Source organism: Salvelinus sp. IW2-2015, linkage group LG17 (genome assembly GCF_002910315.2).
Source record: "Salvelinus sp. IW2-2015 linkage group LG17, ASM291031v2, whole genome shotgun sequence".
NCBI classification, from domain to species: Eukaryota; Metazoa; Chordata; class Actinopteri; order Salmoniformes; family Salmonidae; genus Salvelinus; species Salvelinus sp. IW2-2015.
In genome coordinates this window covers 3,337,712-3,355,862 of record NC_036857.1, presented here as the reverse complement: position 1 = coordinate 3,355,862, position 18,151 = coordinate 3,337,712, and the positions used below count along the sequence as shown (strand labels likewise).

Genomic DNA, 18,151 nt, shown 5'->3' with positions numbered 1-18,151 from the left:
CTATTCAGAGGGGGAATCTCTTTGTAATGATGTTTCTCATCTTTGTTTACAAGCCTGCTTGATGTTCTACAACTTTGATCTGCTGTCCTAATTAATGAAGTTGAGGATTCTGGAACTATTTTATTTTATATTCCACACCTAAATTCTGTTTCCATGCATACCTGTACCCCAAGTGCCCATCCTTATGTCTTTGCCCCAGATGAATGAATCTGTTTTTTTATTTTTTATTATGTTTGAATATGGAAATCTCTGTACATAAAACTGTCTGCAATCTCATCTCTCCCTCTGATCTAAGATGAATTGCTGGAGGTGTTTACCAAATCTTCTGTTTTTAATCCAGTGAGGCAGAGAAGAAAGCACCATATCCTCCTTTCATGATCGAGAGATGGTAATCTGCTGGGATAGATAACTGCAATCCTCTAAAAATAGGTTTCAGATTACATGCTCAAATGTAACATTCTCACATCACCACTGATCATTTCAAATGTAACATTCTCACATCACCACTGATCCTTTCCAATGTAACATTCTCACATCACCACTGATCATTCAAATGTAACATTCTCACATCACCACTGTCCTTTCAAATGTAACATTCTCACATCACCACTGATCATTTCAAATGTAACATTCTCACATCACCACTGATCCTTTCAAATGTAACATTCTCACATCCCACTGATCCTTTCAAAATGTAACATTCTCACATCACCACTGATCCTTTCAAATGTAACATTCTCACATCACTACTGATCATTTCAAATGTAACATTCTCACATCACCACTGATCCTTTCAAATGTAACATTCTCACATCACTACTGATAATTTCAAATGTAACATTCTCACATCACCACTGATCCTTTCAAATGTAACATTCTCACATCACCTGAGCTTTCAAATGTAACATTCTACATCACTACTGATCCTTTCAAATGTAACATTCTCACATCACCACTGATCCTTTCAAATGTAACATTTTCGGACTGTGATCTGATCTATCTGTTAGTGTTGCAACAGTGGTTTAAGTACTTAAGGAGCAAAGTAAGGATACTGAAGTTAACATTATCCACTTTGGATAATTTTTGTGGATATTTTACTAAAACATTTGCCTTTATTTGAATTCAAACATTTGAGTTGTTCAGAGAAAATAATCCTGGAGGATAGTACACAAATAAAACGTTCAAGAACATACAGCATCATCCACATATTTTAATTAGCAAAACAAAACACCATGCTTGTCATTTCAACATTAAGTTAGAATCCAATCTTTCAAAAACCTCTCCGACTGAGTAAAAAAAAGTGCAAATATATACAAAACACTTCATTGTAGCCAGCGTTTTAAAGGACTCATTCCTACAACTCCTTCAAAGTAACAAAATAAAATATAAAACCAAAAACAATAATTTAAAAAGAAACATTTTAAACAAATAATTATACAAAATATATTTATATATTTATATAGAATTAAGGACTAGGCAGAGCAATCATCCGTCAGTCAATCAGCCAGTCAGTCACAAAGCTACTTCCTCTTCAGACTAAGTTAATAAATTCCATATATCTTTGAAGCTGTAAACAAGTTTGTTACGTTAAATCGATTAAAACATTTGGGATAAACAGACAAAACCAACAAATAAATTAGAATCAATTTATCTGAGACAAATGTTTTTGTTTTTTTACTAGAACACCGACTATAATGTAATAGTTCTACAGTATCTACTTAGAAACATCACAGGTTTGCACTCACTCTTTTCTTCCTTACATGTTACAGGTGCTTTTTTTATCTTCCTGTTTATACAACATTACAAAACCAGACATACTGACGTGTCTGCAGTGGCTCTGAGTTCCACAGCCCAATCACCAAACTGTAGGCCTACTTTGGATATGATTACAGATTTCACCCAAGAAACCTGATACCGTGTTATACTTACTATTTTAACCAGTTTCAAACCCTATGAGATGGCGTTAACCAAGAGATACTAAGTCAAAATTCAAGATGTTCTCTTTCAGATTTATGATAAGCTATGATTTTAGAAAACGGCTCAAACAGAGCGTTGATATCTGCAATACACCTGCAATGCTGACAGGGCAGCTCTGGCAAGCTGGAAGTCATTTCTGACTGAGTCCTTTTCACACACGGTGGACGGTGAGATCCACACCAGACCTAGATCCAGATACACTGACCCCATTTCTCTGCACAAAAATAACACCAGGATGGTGAAACCTATTATCCTTAATTATCCTCCTGCAGCTCTTAAAATGCTAATGAGCTCCAGTTTTATTTGAGAATGTATTTCGCTTAGAGTTCCAAGGCCAAATTCTAAATTGATTTGGTGCTTATCTACAATATGTATCTTCCATGTAGAAAAATAAGTATTTCTTCTGGTGTGGATTTAATGGGTTTTGAAAAGGTATACTAATGGCTCTTTCGCTCCTGGACTGATAAGCAAGTTTAATTATTCTACAGTAATTAGTTAGTTTCAGAGCCATTTAATCTACATAGAAAACAGAGCGTCACTGTGTTTAAGGTCCCAACACAAAACAACACCCAGCATCTAGACTCTAGAGGGTTAACACCTGTACATTGATAAACCAAAGTATTGGTTTCATTTACTAAATTGTATTTAATCTTTGGGGACTTGATGGATAAAAAGAACAGATATACTGAATTTATATTCAGGATTTGGACTACCACAAACCTCTGGGTTTAGTAGTAGAAATACATATTTGTCTACCATTAGTTATGGGAGAACATTGTAATTTGAGGCTTTATCCTATTCAATGAACAATCTTTTAAAGATATGTTTGTACCTGAAATTTAAAACATGATATAATCTATGGTTAACAATGTATTGTAATGTGTGGGTCAAGCCGTATGGCATTATTCAACCCAAAGACAAGAGAGTGATCATTTGATTCTTCTCTGTGCCTCCTTTGGTCATTCCTCACGGTTGTCACTGAACACGTGATGTAGCGATCACAGTCTTATTTTTCAGTTATGGATGTGAAGGGATTCTGTTATTTACTGAATGTACGAATGTATCCTAAATGAACCCGGTCCTGTGTGTGAATTGGCATTGAAAAGACTCTTGCAACTGTGTTAGAGACTTGACATATACAGTATACCTGTAGTACAGAGGACATCAACTGTGTTCAGGTATGTTCAGTCAAACACTGTACAAAACAAGAGATTTCATTCTTGTGTAAAATGAAAATAAATATGAAATAAATAAAGGCAAAACAATAAATACTTAATCGTTGGAGAGGACTGAACTCAGAACCATCATGTAAATGTACTCAAATAATATTCAGGTATAAGCCTACCAGACTGTATTTCCTCCCAGCAGAGAGAGGAGTATGGAGAGGGGACATGGGAGTGTACACAGTAAGCTGCTGTACCACCACTGAAAAATACAGATCTTCTACTGTCTGTCGTGGAAGGAGTCAACAGAGAAAATGGGCATTTACCATCTGATCAGAACCTACAGATCGGCCTACTGCTACTGGCTCTATGGGACCGTAGGGTAAACAGAATGAAGGATGAAGGTCTCCTGGGTTGGAAATCAGTATTCAACACAGTAACCTCTCTCTTCTTCTGAACAATGCTTAGTATGGTAATGTTAACATAGACAGCAAATAGAGKCTTTTCCCCCCATAAACTACCATGGATGACCTACCAGAAGTGAACTCACATACACATAAGCAAGTATTTTATTTAGACAGCATTTAAAACATAAAAATCTATACTGTTATCCCGTCTGTTGTGTTTGGTGTTGCGTTAAACATTATGTTCAAGCTGTCATTTGTAATAATGGCAAACATCGGGAAGAGAAAGACGATTTTCACAGAATGATTATCGCAAGATAGAGAGTCTCTAACGGAACTGTGTTTTTTTGGTGTGTAATCTAATGAAACATGGCTTGCTGTTTTATTACTAGACCTATTGCTGTTAACGGATCAACTACTTTTAGGATGTTTGATATGGGTTATAAAGGTTGTTTCCACGACAGCAGTAGCCCTGAGTTCTGGACGGGAACCTCTGGGACCCCGACAGATCAGATTCACAGTGGAGCAGACTAAAACAATATTCTGAGTACAATTAGCTGGACAGTTACTAGGGTGGAACGTCCATGAGGAAAGGGCTTCACTTCCTGCTTGACTGCAACACAAAAGGCAAGTTTTAAAACTCTGGACTCTGAGCCATCAGCTAACATCCATTTGGCCCGAATAAAAAATAAATAAATAAAAGAAAAAGGCGCTTTGTAGCTATGGCATTTGAGAGACGAGGGGGATGGCCACCCCTCAGCCCCAACACGCCCCTCAATTTGTCACTTAATCAGGCCTCTGATGCTTCTAGAATTTGGTGTCTTTTGGCCATACACTGCCTCCTTCATCACGTACTGGCATTGAACCTCCAACCCTAACACAACAAAACAGAGCCTCAAGGCTTTCCTTTGGGGCCAAGAGGTTATAGTCTAGTACTTGTACCATACCATACTTGTGGTAAGACCCATACATTTCAAGATCAAATCTACAGTCCACACCTAAATGTTACTTTTCAGCATTTTGTACAATTATTATCGCAGACCAAAAGCTACTCTTCCCATGGCACTAGCTTGGCAGTTCAGCACAGTTTCCAAGGCAACTTACTGTATGCCTCTATTGGAATGTATCTGGTAGTTATCCACAGCAGTCCTCTTCCATTAGATTAGGCAGTTACTAGAGTCTGCCATTGAAAAGGCCAGTGTGGAGAAAAAAACAACTCAGAATGTCTCACTGGCAATGGCAGGTAGAAGTTTGAGGATAGTGAGGATATTGGGCACAGAATCTGGTCTGTAGACATTGGGCTCAATGTGCTGTGGTTCGTTGTGTTGATTGTCCAGTGTCTTATGTCCTCTTTCTTAATTGCACAAGCTGTGGATGCTCCAACACAGGTCCGTTCACCAGTTCAACCAAACCCCCATTTCCCCCTTCTCTTCCCGACCCCTGCCCCCTGTTCCATCCTCTGTCCTCAGCTGCTGCCCGACATCAGGTTAATGGCTTGTTCCAGTTTGTGTCGCAGCTTGTGTTTGCGGCAGTACCCATCCCTGTCTAGTGCGGTCAAAATCTGAACAGAAAAGTGAGATCATTTTCCCCTCAACATTAACAACTGTTTATTGCATTACATTTAGGTATCAGTGTAAAAACAAAATCTGTTGATTTTACGGTAACTAAATGGTAACATACTGTATTATATTTWWAAAAAAGTAACTTACAGGTAGGTAACTGACTACCAGTAAGTTACTGTAAAATACAACAATATTTTATTTCAGTGTACATTAAGTACACTTTTACAATATGAGGTCAAATAAAGCACAGAGTTGGTCCGTGTCTCCTACCTCCTCTTTGTACTTGTTGATGTAGAAGTAGAGCTCACTGAGAGCACTGAGAGTGTTGAACTCGGTGCCATGGAGACGAGACTGCTCCACCAGATAGGCCTCCATGTCCTGGTCACTGATGGTAGGCATCTTACTGATATCTCTGTAGTACCTGACACAAGCAAAGAGACACAAGAGCGCTCAGTGTTAGACTCTTTGAGAGAGAAAATGAAATATGACAGCAAATAAGGTAACTGAAAGTGTACCTCTCCACCCAGCTCTTGTAGTTGGGGATGTCTTTAGCGTACAGCAGCTTGTTGGAGGGAGAGTCCTTGCCCAGGCGGTGTTCGGAGGTGGAGCAGGAGTCCATGAAGGTCTGGGCCACCACAGACAGACAGGCGTCTGTGATGCTGCTCTTATGGATGTCAAACACAAACTGGGGGTTCTTGATCACGTTTACCCAGAACCGCAGAGGCAGACTGTCAGACAGAGAGAAAGGAGAGAAAAAGAGAGAGGAAGAAAAAGATTGGGACCATTATAGGTGAATCTCAGAGTTACAGTTGGTATTGAAGTGTCACTTGATGCAATAGTTGACAATCCAAAATACAGATTTTAAAAACGACTCATATAGAGTTTATAGGCACTAAAAGCAGTCATAGTCACACATGGTACAGTATGGTAAAATCGTATGAATTTCCATGTGTTACGTTTTAGTCCCTTGTCATAGATCAGAGGTCCAAAATGTKTTTTTTTTACCAAGCGCACAGTTACAGCTTTGGTTCCATTGACCTATTTATCCTTTCAATGCAGGGTCACACAGAGTGTTCCTTGGTAGTCTTAAACAAATCTACTTTGAAACAAAAGTACATCTCACACACATGGTTATGGGCTTAAAAAAAGAAGACACCTGTACCATGTCAGATGCAGAGTTGAAATGTATTCCATTTTGAGTTTGCATCCCAATATTACACCTTATATACACCACAGAAGACTGAAATATAACAAAAACCGTTTGACATAGAAACACCAGATGTTCTGCATATTTTTTAATAATGTCTATTAATTATGAAATGATGAACAATATTAATAACATTCCACCCATGAGTCCACTAGAGGGCAGCTATAAGGAATACTCCGTGCTTACCAGTTGCTCTTCCAGGTGTGGCGGACATCAGGGTCAGTGATCTGCCTCTTGTCGGCCTGCTCGTCCAGGAAGTCAAACATGTACTTGATGGCCAGAGGGAGGGCACTGCCGCGGTGGGCCGTGCTGAACACCGTCTCAAAAAGGTCATCCACAAACTTCTGCAGAGTTCCCTGTATGGTGATCAGACAAGCGGTGTTAACACAGAGTCCAAGATAGGAATGTGTGCCTGGCAACAATACATTATCATGACACATTATGAGACAATCCACTAAAATACAGAGTTCAATCAACAGACTACAACGAGAAGAGACCTTGGTGGCCAGTAGGCGGGTGAGATAGATCTCAGACACCATCTTGCTGCCGCGGTCGCCTTCCCGTTGGTCAGCATGCTCGTGATTCTTGACCAGGTGCCAAAGCTTGGTGCCAGTCTCCTGGTCAGGGGTGATCATGGGGGCCCGGGAGCGCAGGCTGTCTGGGCTGCTGGACGTCCTCAGGAGACTCTCTGGAAACACAACAACACAGATACTGTAGGAGGCTGGGCTTTCATACAGTAAGTATGGAAAAACTGAAAGGGTCATTAATACGTACCATAACCTAAGAGAGGTTCATTAATACGTACCATAAACGCTAAGAGAGGTTCATTAATACGTACCATTAACGGCTAAGAGAGGTTCATTAATACGCACCATACGGCTAAGAGAGGTTCATTAATACGTACCATAACGGCTAAGAGAGGGTTCATTAATACGTACCATAACGGCTAAGAGAGGTTCATAATACGTACCATAGACGGCTAGAGAGGTTCATTAATACGCACCATACGGCTAAGAGAGGTTCATATACATACGTACCATAACGGGCTAAGAGGGGTCATTTAATACGTACCATAACGGCTAAGAGAAGGTCAGATTAATACTACCATACGCTAAGAGAGGTTCAGTAATACGCACCATAACGGCTAAAGATGCAGGATTCAAATACGTTACCATAACGGTAAAGGGGTTCATTAAACGTCATACAGTCTAGAGAGGTTCATTAATACGTACCATAACGCTCAGAGAGTTCATGTCTAACGTAGAGAGTTCATCTAATACGTACAAACGGCTCAGAAGAATCATTAATACGTACCATAACGGCTAAGAGAGGTTCATTAATACGTACCATAACGGCTAAGAGGGTTCATTAATACGTACCATAAGCTAAGAGAGTTCATTAATACGTACCATAACGGCTAAGAGAGGTTCATTAATACGTACCATAACGGCTAGAGAGGTTCATTAATACGTACCATAACGGCTAAGAGAGTCATTAATACGTACCATAACGGCTAGAGAGGTTCATTAATACGTACCATAACGGCTAAGAGAGGTCATTAATACGTACCATAACGGCTCAGAAGTTCTAAACTACCATAGCAGAGGTTCATTAATACGTACCATAACGGCTAAGAGAGGTTCATTAATACGTACCATAACGGACTCAGAGAGGTTCATTAATACTACCATAACGGCTCAGAGAGCGGGTGAATGTAAAAGAGTTGGCGATGTTGTAGGCAGAGACCTGCTTCTGGACCAGGGCTACCAAAGACCCATCTGCCACCTGTAGGTGGAGGAGGAGAGAGATCTTTAAATCATCTATCATCAAATGAAGGACCATCAATTTGACTGTATTCATCTTTGTGTCTGAGAAATGTGGATGAGTATTATGTGGATGTGTCCAGCTGGTGATGCTGTCTGACCTGGTAGTGGGCCAGGGTGTTGAGCCTCTTCCAGTCACTCTCAATCTTTGTGGTGACTCCTCATTCTGAAGGATAATTCTAGTCAGTCTTCCTTGTCGCCACTCTGTGAGGACGGAAAACAACAACGACAGAAGATTGGTTTGGGCTATGATCCGTATCTTTAGTTTCAGCGGGGAATAACTATTAGCCAATGTTGCAATTAGTTACAGTAAATCCTTCACAGTAATAAAGAAAACCTTCACATGTAGGGTCCCCACTGTAAACATGAGTATGTCTGTAGCCTACGAGCTGCTAGGCTTGAGGCTGTTATACCATAGACCGTGTTCTTAGAGGCTGTTATTACCATGACCGCGAGCTGTTCTGAGTTTCTTAGAGGCTGTTATTACCATAGACCGTGTTTCTTAAGTATTACTAGACCCGTGTTTCTTAGAGCGTTATTCATAGACCGTTTTCTAGAGGCTTTCTTAACCGTATTAGAGCTGTTACATAGACCTGTTCTTAGGCTTTATTACCATAGACCCGTTTCTTAGAGGCTGTTATACCATAGACTGTTCTTAGAGGCTGTTATTACCATAGACGCGTGTTCTTAGAGGCTTTATACCATAGACGCGTTTCTAGAGGCTGTTATTACCATAGACCGATTTTCTTAAGAGGCTGTTATTACCATAGACCCGTGTTTCTTAAGAGGCTGTTATTACCATAGACCCGTGTTTCTTAGAGGCTGTTATTACCATAGACGCGTGTCTTAAGAGGCTGTTATTACCATAGACGCGTGTTCTTAGAGGCTGTATTACCATAGACCCGTGTTTCTTAGAGGCTTTTACCATAGACCCGTGTTCTAATCCTGTCCTGGATTTCTTTTTGGGGGGCGTTACACCTTTTCCCCAAAAATAATCCAAGCTGTGATGAGTTTATCATTTGAATTGCTGTGTAGTGCTAGACCCCTTTGTCCCCAGCCAGGATTAAGAAACACTGCTATAGACATCCATATATATCAGTAGGTTCTTACCCAGGTCCATATCATCAGCCTGAGGTCTCTGGGAGTAGGAGATGCCCTTGTACACAGCGGCCAGCAGCTGTTCTCTCACCTGAGTGACCGTGTCACAGTTCAGCACCTTCACCGGGACCTCGGTGCCTGCCTCTCCCTCCGGAGGGATACACATCAGAGTCTGGGGAGAGAGAACCCACAGAGCGTTCAGTACTAGAGAGGACTATCTGGGGAGAGAAACCACAGAGCTGTCAGTACTAGAGAGGGACTATCTGGGAGAGAGAAACCACAGAGCTGTCACGTACTAGAGAGGGACTATCTGGGGAGAGAGAACCCACAGAGCTGTCAGTACTAGAGAGGACTATCTGGGGAGAGAGAAAACCACAGAGCTGTCAGTACTAGAGAGGGACTACCTGGAGAGAGAGAACCACAGAGCTGTCAGTACAGAGGGACTACCTGGAGATAGAGAAGGACAGGACTACTAGAGAGGACAGGACTAATGAGAGACGGACAGGACACTAGACAGGACTACTAGAGAGGGACAGGACTACTAGACAGGACTACTAGAGAGGACAGGACTACTAGAGAGGGACAGACTACTAGAGAGGGACAGACTACTAGACATGACTACTAGAGACGGACAGGGCTACTAGACAGGACTACTAGAGAGGGACAGGACTACTAGAGAGGGACAGGACTACTAGACAGAACTACTAGAGAGGGACAGGACTACTAGAGAGGGACAGGACTACTAGAGAGGGACAGGACTACTAGACAGGACTACTAGAGAGGGGACAGGACTACGAGAGGACAGGACTACTAGAGAGGACAGCACTACTAGAGGGACAGGACAGACAGGACTACTAGAGAGGACAGGACTACTTAGAAGGACCAGGTACTACTAGACAGGACAGGACTACTAGACAGGACACTAGGAGGACAGGACTACTAGACAGGACTACTAGAGAGGGACAGGACTACTAGAGAGGGACAGGACTACTAGAGCACTGCACTGAGTCTCTTTAAAGGGGTATTCTTCCAGTTAAAGAGAGAGAGAGATTTAGACTGCAATTTCCTCAGGTGTTTGTTTGTCATGAATCACTTTAAATGCTATTTTATCAATAGTCTCCCCCAGAGATATTAACTGCATTGTCGATAATGAAGATTTGATCTGTTTGAAGAAAATCAGTGACGACTACAAGCGATCTGGAGGACACATTTTTTAGCCATCCTCAGGTCAATAGAAAACTGACAGAGGACATTGATTTAACTACAAACAAAGATTTATATGACACAACGTGCCATAGTTAAAAGGAGGAGATTGAGGATTGAGAGCAAACACATAATATATTTGACCCGTTCTGGCACCCCTTCACAGCTCAGCCAGTCACAATATAGAGAAGTCAGGCTCTATTTGGTAAAGTGTCATTATAACCAATTGAGATGTATTCAGCCTCATTTGCAACTTGCATTGACACATTAACAAACATAAAAGAATGAGGCCATCCTCTGAATTCCTATACAAACTCTACACAGTGACTATCCTAGCTCATAGATTCTGTATTGTCTACTGGTTAACGTCTTTCTGTAAACTAGTGTGCCATGTTGCTATGTCAGTATTGCCAGACGGTAAACAATGATTTGCTGCAGGCCTGACGGGGTTTCTGTGTGTTCAGCACTATTTACTCTAGAGCAGAGGTGTCAAACATACTGCCTGCAGGCCAAATCCGTCTCGCGAGGCAGGGAGTCCAATCCGGCCCACGGGTGTTTTGAAAATGACTAAAACCAAATAAAATGATGAATGATAATGGACCTACATTCATACAGTTTCTTGACTGTGTCCAGCTCGCTAATAATCACTGAAATGCTAGACAATCAGGGAGCATCAAAACATCCAAAACAGATGGTTAGAGGACTATTTTCTGCAAATTTTGACAGCGAGGAAATATAACCCATTTTCAGTGCGGCCCTCCGGACCTCGTTGAAGACCGAATGCGGCTCCCAGGGCAAAATGGATTTTACACCTCTGCTCTCGAGGAATCCCGACTAATGGAAAAGCATTGATTCTAATTTTTACACAATCTACAACTAGATGCCAWTAAATGACCTATGTTGCCTCTTGAAAAAACCAAGGTGCAGTATCCATCCAAAAAGGTCAAAGGTTGTGACCAGAGAGGAGAGAGATCCTTCTAATGTATTTATATACTGGGCATGTACACGCCGTGCTGCCAGTCCATATACAGTCATGAGGAGACCTTTGGTGCGTTAATCAGGTGATTAGTACAGTATGCAGCTGGCACATGGTACAACAGACATCTGTACCACTGTCACTCACTGATCATTAGCAAAGTACATTTCCTTCCATGCACCTGAAATAGTTAATAAGTGGGGCATTTGTGATTAAAAACCAATTACACAGCAAATGATAGGAATTCTCAAGAAACAGGACAATCCTTATCATTTGATGAGGTCCAAGGTCAAGCAAGGTTCTGGACATGGGATGATTTTTGGCGTCTTGGAGGTAAAAGCGTATCTATCCGATCTGAGAATCTACGGTTCATTGGTCCACTTTACAGTACTTTAAAGTATCAGGTCTGAATATCCAATACTGCAGTACTTCCCTGTAAAGTTGCCGGTCTTGGTCAAAGCCATTAAAAGGGATACAAGAGATAACAGTGAATGATACTTATCGATAGTGTGTACAGATGCCCACACACATATAGATAACAGAGCCTCCCTCCCATCATCCCTAGGTAGTAAGGATTAGGAGTGATATGGAAGCACGGGGCATAAAGCAACCCTATTCGCCTTATGTAGCCCCGCCCCACCTATTCGCCTTATGTAGCCCCGCCCCACCTATTTGCCTTATGTAGCCCCGCCCCAACCATTGGCCTTATGTAGCCCCGCGCCCACCTATTGCCTTAGTAGCCCAGCCCACCTATTTGCCTATATGTAGCCACCGCCCCACCTTAATAGCCTTATGATAGCCCCGCCCCACCTTATTAGCTTATTGTAAAGCCCGCCCCACCTTATTAGCCTTATGTAACCCCGCCCCCACCTATTTAGCCTTATGCTAGCCCCAGCCCACCTATTCAGCCTTATGTAGCCCCGGCCCACCTATTCTGCCTTATGTAGCCCCGCCCCACCTTGCCTTATTTGTAGCCCCGCCCCACCTATTGCCTTATGTAGCCCCGCTCCCACCATTATTAGCGCTTATGTAGCCCCGCCCCACCTATTAGCCTTATGTAGCCCCGCCCCCCTATTGCCTTATGTTAGCCCCGCCCACCTGTTGCCTTATGTAGCCCCGCCCACCTATTGCCTTATGTAGCCCCGCCCACCTATTGCCTTATGTAGCCCCGCCCACCTTAGCCTATGTAGCCCCGCCCCACCTATTAGCCTTATGTAGCCCCGCCCCACCTATTAGCCTTATGTAGCCCCGCCCCACCTATTAGCCTTATGTACCCCGCCCACCTATTTGCCTTATGTAGCCCCACCCACCTATTTGCCTTATGTAGCCACGCCCACCTATTTGCCTTATGTATGAGCCCCGCCCACCTATTTGCCTTATGTAGCCCCCCCCACCTATTTTCCTTATGTAGCCCCGCCCACCTATTTGCCTTATGTAGCCCCGCCCCACCTATTTGCCTTATGTAGCCCCGCCCCACCTATTAGCCTTATGTAGCCCCGCCCCACCTATTAGCCTTATGTAGCCGCAAAGACTGGTTTTCAAAACATTGCTGTTGTAAAATCTTCCCCCTCTTCATCCAATTATTGTGCCAGCCTCGTACTGAACATATAATGCTTGTCATGTTGATTGATTTTAGGATTTTGTGCAGTTCTGTCAGTGTGAAACTATCAAGCTCTCAACTAAAAGTACCACTTTGCATGCGCTTGCGTCGTGCGAATGTTGCTGGAAATAGAAGCACAATTGCAACTAACTCGCCGCGATCACCGTGACGTTCCAGAATAAGGTGAATAGCGTTGTCCTGTACTGAAGATCCCCTAGGGCCAGAGATAGAGAGCTCCTCCGGGAGCATTTGCCTATATAGAGCTAATTTCTGTGACATCTGCTAATCTGTCTACCGATCCCTCTGAAAGAGGCACAGATGACCCTGTCCTGAGTTGATGCTGCAGTGTTGTACCAGCCGTGTGGTCGCATGGGGAGTGACGAATGGCCTCGGAAGCAGGCAGTATACAGCTGATTCATCGAGAAGTTGAGTGGTGGGAGTGGGCGGGCTAGCATTGCATCCTACCAAGTCAGCGTATTGCTATTTTTCCATATAAATAATTTATATGAGGATATATTTGGAGAATTCCTGTACTGTTTTGATGTTTCATTCGCCAATCTTGGGTGTGACGCTTTTATGTGGWAGTCAATGGGTTGCTGACGGTGAGTAAATCATTAATTGTTCAAGTGTAGTATTTCCTGGCAGTACTGCTTGGCCGCCTCGTTGGGGAGAGAGAGCGATGTGGTGGGAAGGGTTTGTTTTATTGGCAGACAATAAATTGCTTGATTTGTTTGAATCATTAGTGGCCCGCAGCAGGTCAGTGTGTGATTGAGTGCTGAGTAGGTTCGTTCCATCAGCGATACCTCACCCATATAGCCCCGTCTCCTACCACTGCCTACACTGAGATCCCACAGCCAATGAGGGAGCCAAGGCCCACCTCACTTCCTTAGTAACGTGTCAGGTGATTTGCATGGCAAAGCCTGCTAAACATTCTCCCACCTGTTTGTTTTGCCTCTTGAGCCAMATTAAGTGAGAATCAGTACATGGATTGATCTTGCTGCCCTGGGACTGGGAGGGTTGGCTCCATTGCACAACACTCATATCAAACAGGAGACTGGTGTGAGAGAGGAGGTGTGTGTTTCTGTGTGTATGTGGAGGAGGGTCCTTCCTCACCAGCTGTTTGTAGTCAATCTGCTGGCGGATGAGCTTGTCCTCACTGAGGGAGTAGCGCGCCTCTCCTGTGATGGCGTCTATAGGCCCCTTCTCCATCTGCTGCTTGATGGCACAGAACAGCATGAACAGAGGCTCCCCAGCACACTCCTGAGAGAGAGAGAGAGAGAGAGAGAGAGGCGCAGGGGGCAGAGGGAGAGACAGTAAAATTGGAAGAGGGAGGGAGTAACTGAGTGTGAAAAGGGGAGAGGAATAGGCAATCACATCCCTTTCAGTGAGGAGTGGGGAAGTTACCAATTACCCACTTACAGGGTTTGATGACTAACCAGTGATACTGAGGGAACACTATTATTTAGTTCTTAGGGACGATTCTTTTGACATCATTAATTACAATGTGTCATCCTGAGTCTCAAGCTGCTTGGACACAGAGGGGCCTTCAAGCCCAGACACAGAGGGGCCTTCAAGCCCAGACACAGAGGGGCCTTCAAGCCCAGACACAGAGGGGCCTTCAAGCCCAGACACAGAGGGGCCTTCAAGCCCAGACACAGAGGGGCCTTCAAGCCCAGACACAGAGGGGCCTTCAAGCCCAGACACAGAGGGGCCTTCAAGCCCAGACACAGAGGGGCCTTCAAGCCCAGACACAGAGGGGCCTTCAAGCCCAGACACAGAGGACGATTGGCCCATCTACCAGGCTTCTAAATCATGCTGCCAGTAACCAAATGGAACCAATACCCAGTAACCAAATCCATACTCAAAAAACACAAACCTCAAAACCCACAAATGGCCCCCAATTGTCCAATGTAAGTAAGACATAGAGAGTTTAAGCAGGATTCAGTAATACTGATTGTTCATGCTAGGATGTCCATGCTCTTCTGCATTTCATGTTCTTCTGTGGGTTTAATAATCTGTACAGTCGAGGTGACATCACACTTAACATCATAACTACAGGTTCCAAGTTACTCTCCAGAATGTTGTCTCAGTTCAAAACCAGTCAAACGAGAGTAAMGAACAAGTAGATTCTATATTTTTCCAGACCATGTCCAATGAGATGAAATCCTCAATAATTTGTTGTTCACTTAAGGGATTTATGTTGAACATGCTAACTTGATATTTTCTTCGGTTTTGAGAACGTCATAAATCTTAACAAGGCATTACATTTGTTATTTAATAAGAAACTCTACAACCATTATCTTCACCAATAATATCTACCCTCAGGTAATGAAAACCCACATTAAAATATATATTTTGGTTAATTTAGTGACAAACCTGCCTATGAAAGATGAATATTGCTATGCAAGCTGAATATAAATATGTGGAAGCCAATCCAGAATAGAGGTTTAAGTAGGGCTTGTGGAAACATTTCAGGGTAATTACTTGGGGAGGCTGGGAAGATGGCCAGAACACTTTAACATCTGCACTGATGTAACTTAAATATAATTGGTGGCCATCCAGAGCTACATTCCAAGAGGCATTTCAGGCCTGAACTCACAATGGGCCTGATGTTCTTGTCCTTAACGTGAATGGCCATTTTAATCCAATCCCAGAGTAACACAGGAGAAGCTTATGGYCAGGAAGAACACAGAAAGGGCATTTTGGGTGGTGGGGAGCACCTGACAGGATGTGGTTAGACAAAATTACCACAACTGCCCCCAGAGTGATTCTCCGATACGGTTCACACTGTGGCCGTGCTGTGTGCTGCGGTCACACAGGGTGAGAATAAACAGTACCAGGACCATAATTAGCCAAATAACCCCACCTCAGAAATATAATTACAACTCGCACATTACACTAATAATAGCAATTAACGATCATTTCACAGAATTTCTGGTAACAAAATTAGAACGGGTACAGAATACACTACACACTGTTGCTATGGGCTACTGGTGTTTCAGCCAAACAACAGGCCTTTTGTGAACAAATCACAAGCATCAATCTTCTGCTAAGTATCCGAATCTCTCTGCTCTGAACCTCAATTAACCCTATGTTAGAAAAACTATCTGAGCACCATTAAAACTGCCTTACCTTGAGGAAGCGATGCAGCAGGAACGTAAACCAGTTGGTGAGCATCTTCTCAGCCACCGACTCCGTCCTTCAGGAGAGATGAGACACCGGTCAGATTCAACAACATGTGTATGAGTAGAGCAAGGTGCTAGTGAGGGAGTGAGAGGAGAGCCCTCAGCATGTGTCTCTACAAGTAAGTAGCCTCACTGTGTGGCCTAGGGTGGTGAAGTGATCTATACCGCTGCCTAGGGTGGTGTAGTGATCTATACCGCTGCCTAGGGTGGTGTAGTGATCTAGTGTAGTGATCAAACCGCGCGCTAGGGTGGTGTAGTGATCTAACCGCTGCCTGAGGTAATGATCATACCGCTGCCTAGGGTGGTGTAGTGATCTATAACCGCTGCCTAGGTGGTGTAGTGATCTATACCGCTGCCTAGGAGGGTGTAGTGATCTAACCGCTGCCTAGGGTGCAGCAGTTATACGCTGCAGCATGGGTTTAATATACTGTTTGCAGCATGGGTTAATATACCGCTGCAGCATGGGTTTAATATACCGCTGCTTGCATGGGTTTAATATATGCTGCAGCATGGGTTTAATATACCGTTGCAGCATGGTTTTCATATACCGCTAGCGCAGGGTTAATATGACCCTGCAGCATGGGTTTAATATACCGCTGCAGCATGGGTTTAATAACCGCCCTGCGCAGCATGGTTTAATATAACCGCTGCAAGCATGGGTTTAAATACCGCTGCCAGCGGGTTTAATATACCGCTGCAAGCATGGTAAAATACCGCTGCAAGCATGTTTTAATAATACCCGTTGCAGCATGGGTTTAATAACCGCGCAGCATGGGTTAATATGACCGCTCCAGCATGGTTTAAATATACCGCACGGATGCAGCATGGGTTTATATTTACCGCTTGCAGCATGTGGTTTAAATATAAAACACGCTCAGCTGGTTTAATATACCGCAGCAGTATGGGTTTATATACCGCTGCAGCATGGGTTAAGTATACCGCTGCCAGCATGGGTTTAATATACCGCTGCACATGGGTTAATATACCGCTGCAGCATGGGTTTAATATACCGCTGCAGCATGGGTTTAAATACGCTTGCAGCATGGTTTAAATATACCCGCAGCATGGGTTTAATATACCGCTGGCAGCATGGGTTTTAAATACCGCTGCCCAGCATGGGTTTAATATACCGCTGCAGCATGGTTTTAATATAACCGTTGCAGCATGGTTAATAGACCGTTTGCAGGCATGGGTTTAATATACCGCTGCAGTATGGGTTTAATATACCGCTGCAGCTGGGTTAAGTATACCGCACTGCAAGCATGGTTTAAGTATACCGTTGCCAGCATGGGTTTAAGTATACCGTTGCAGCATGGGTTTAATATACCGCTGCCAGCATGGTGTTTAATATACCGCTGCAGCATGGGTTTTAATTATACCGCTACACATGGGTTTATATTTACCCGCTGCAGCATGGTTTAATATACCGCGTGCAGCATGGTTAATACTTACCGTGCAGCCATGGTATATACCGTCTGCAGCATTGTTTAATTACCGCGCAGCATGGTTAATATACCGGCGCAGCATGGGTTAATACCGCTGCAGCATGGGTTTAATATACCGCTGCAGCATGGGTTTAAATATACGCTGCAGCATGGTTTAAATATACCGTTGCAGCATGGCGTTTAATATACCGTTGCAGCATGGTTTAATATACCGCTGCAGTATGGGTTTAAGATACCCGCTGCGCATCGGTTTAATGATACCGCTGCAGCATGGGGTTTAATATTACCCTGCAGCATGGGTTAATATACCGTGTGCAGCATGGTTAATATACCGCCGCAGCATGGTTAATAATACCGCGCAGCATGGGTTAATATACCGCTGCAGCATGGGTTTATATACCGCCTGCAGCATGGGTTTTAAATACCGCTGCAGCATGGGTTTAATATACCGTTGCAGCATGGGTTAATATACGCTGCAGGCATGGAGTTAATGATAACCGCGGCAGGC

The 18,151-nt window shown here is 43.3% G+C and overlaps 1 protein-coding gene across 1 annotated transcript in view; it reads right to left on the bottom strand.

Moving 5' to 3' along the window:
- Positions 1-1,190: 1,190 nt before the first annotated feature.
- The window catches only part of LOC111976840 (plexin A3-like), a 203,577-nt gene continuing 186,616 nt past the window's right edge, over positions 1,191-18,151 (bottom strand). The window contains 11 exon segments of the mRNA XM_070448161.1: positions 1,191-5,105; positions 5,377-5,527; positions 5,622-5,834; positions 6,500-6,669; positions 6,811-7,001; positions 8,002-8,098; positions 8,238-8,296; positions 8,299-8,340; positions 9,247-9,406; positions 14,127-14,273; positions 16,146-16,212. Of these exon segments, the coding sequence (XP_070304262.1) occupies positions 5,010-5,105; positions 5,377-5,527; positions 5,622-5,834; positions 6,500-6,669; positions 6,811-7,001; positions 8,002-8,098; positions 8,238-8,296; positions 8,299-8,340; positions 9,247-9,406; positions 14,127-14,273; positions 16,146-16,212 (1,393 nt within the window). The 3' untranslated portion in view covers positions 1,191-5,009.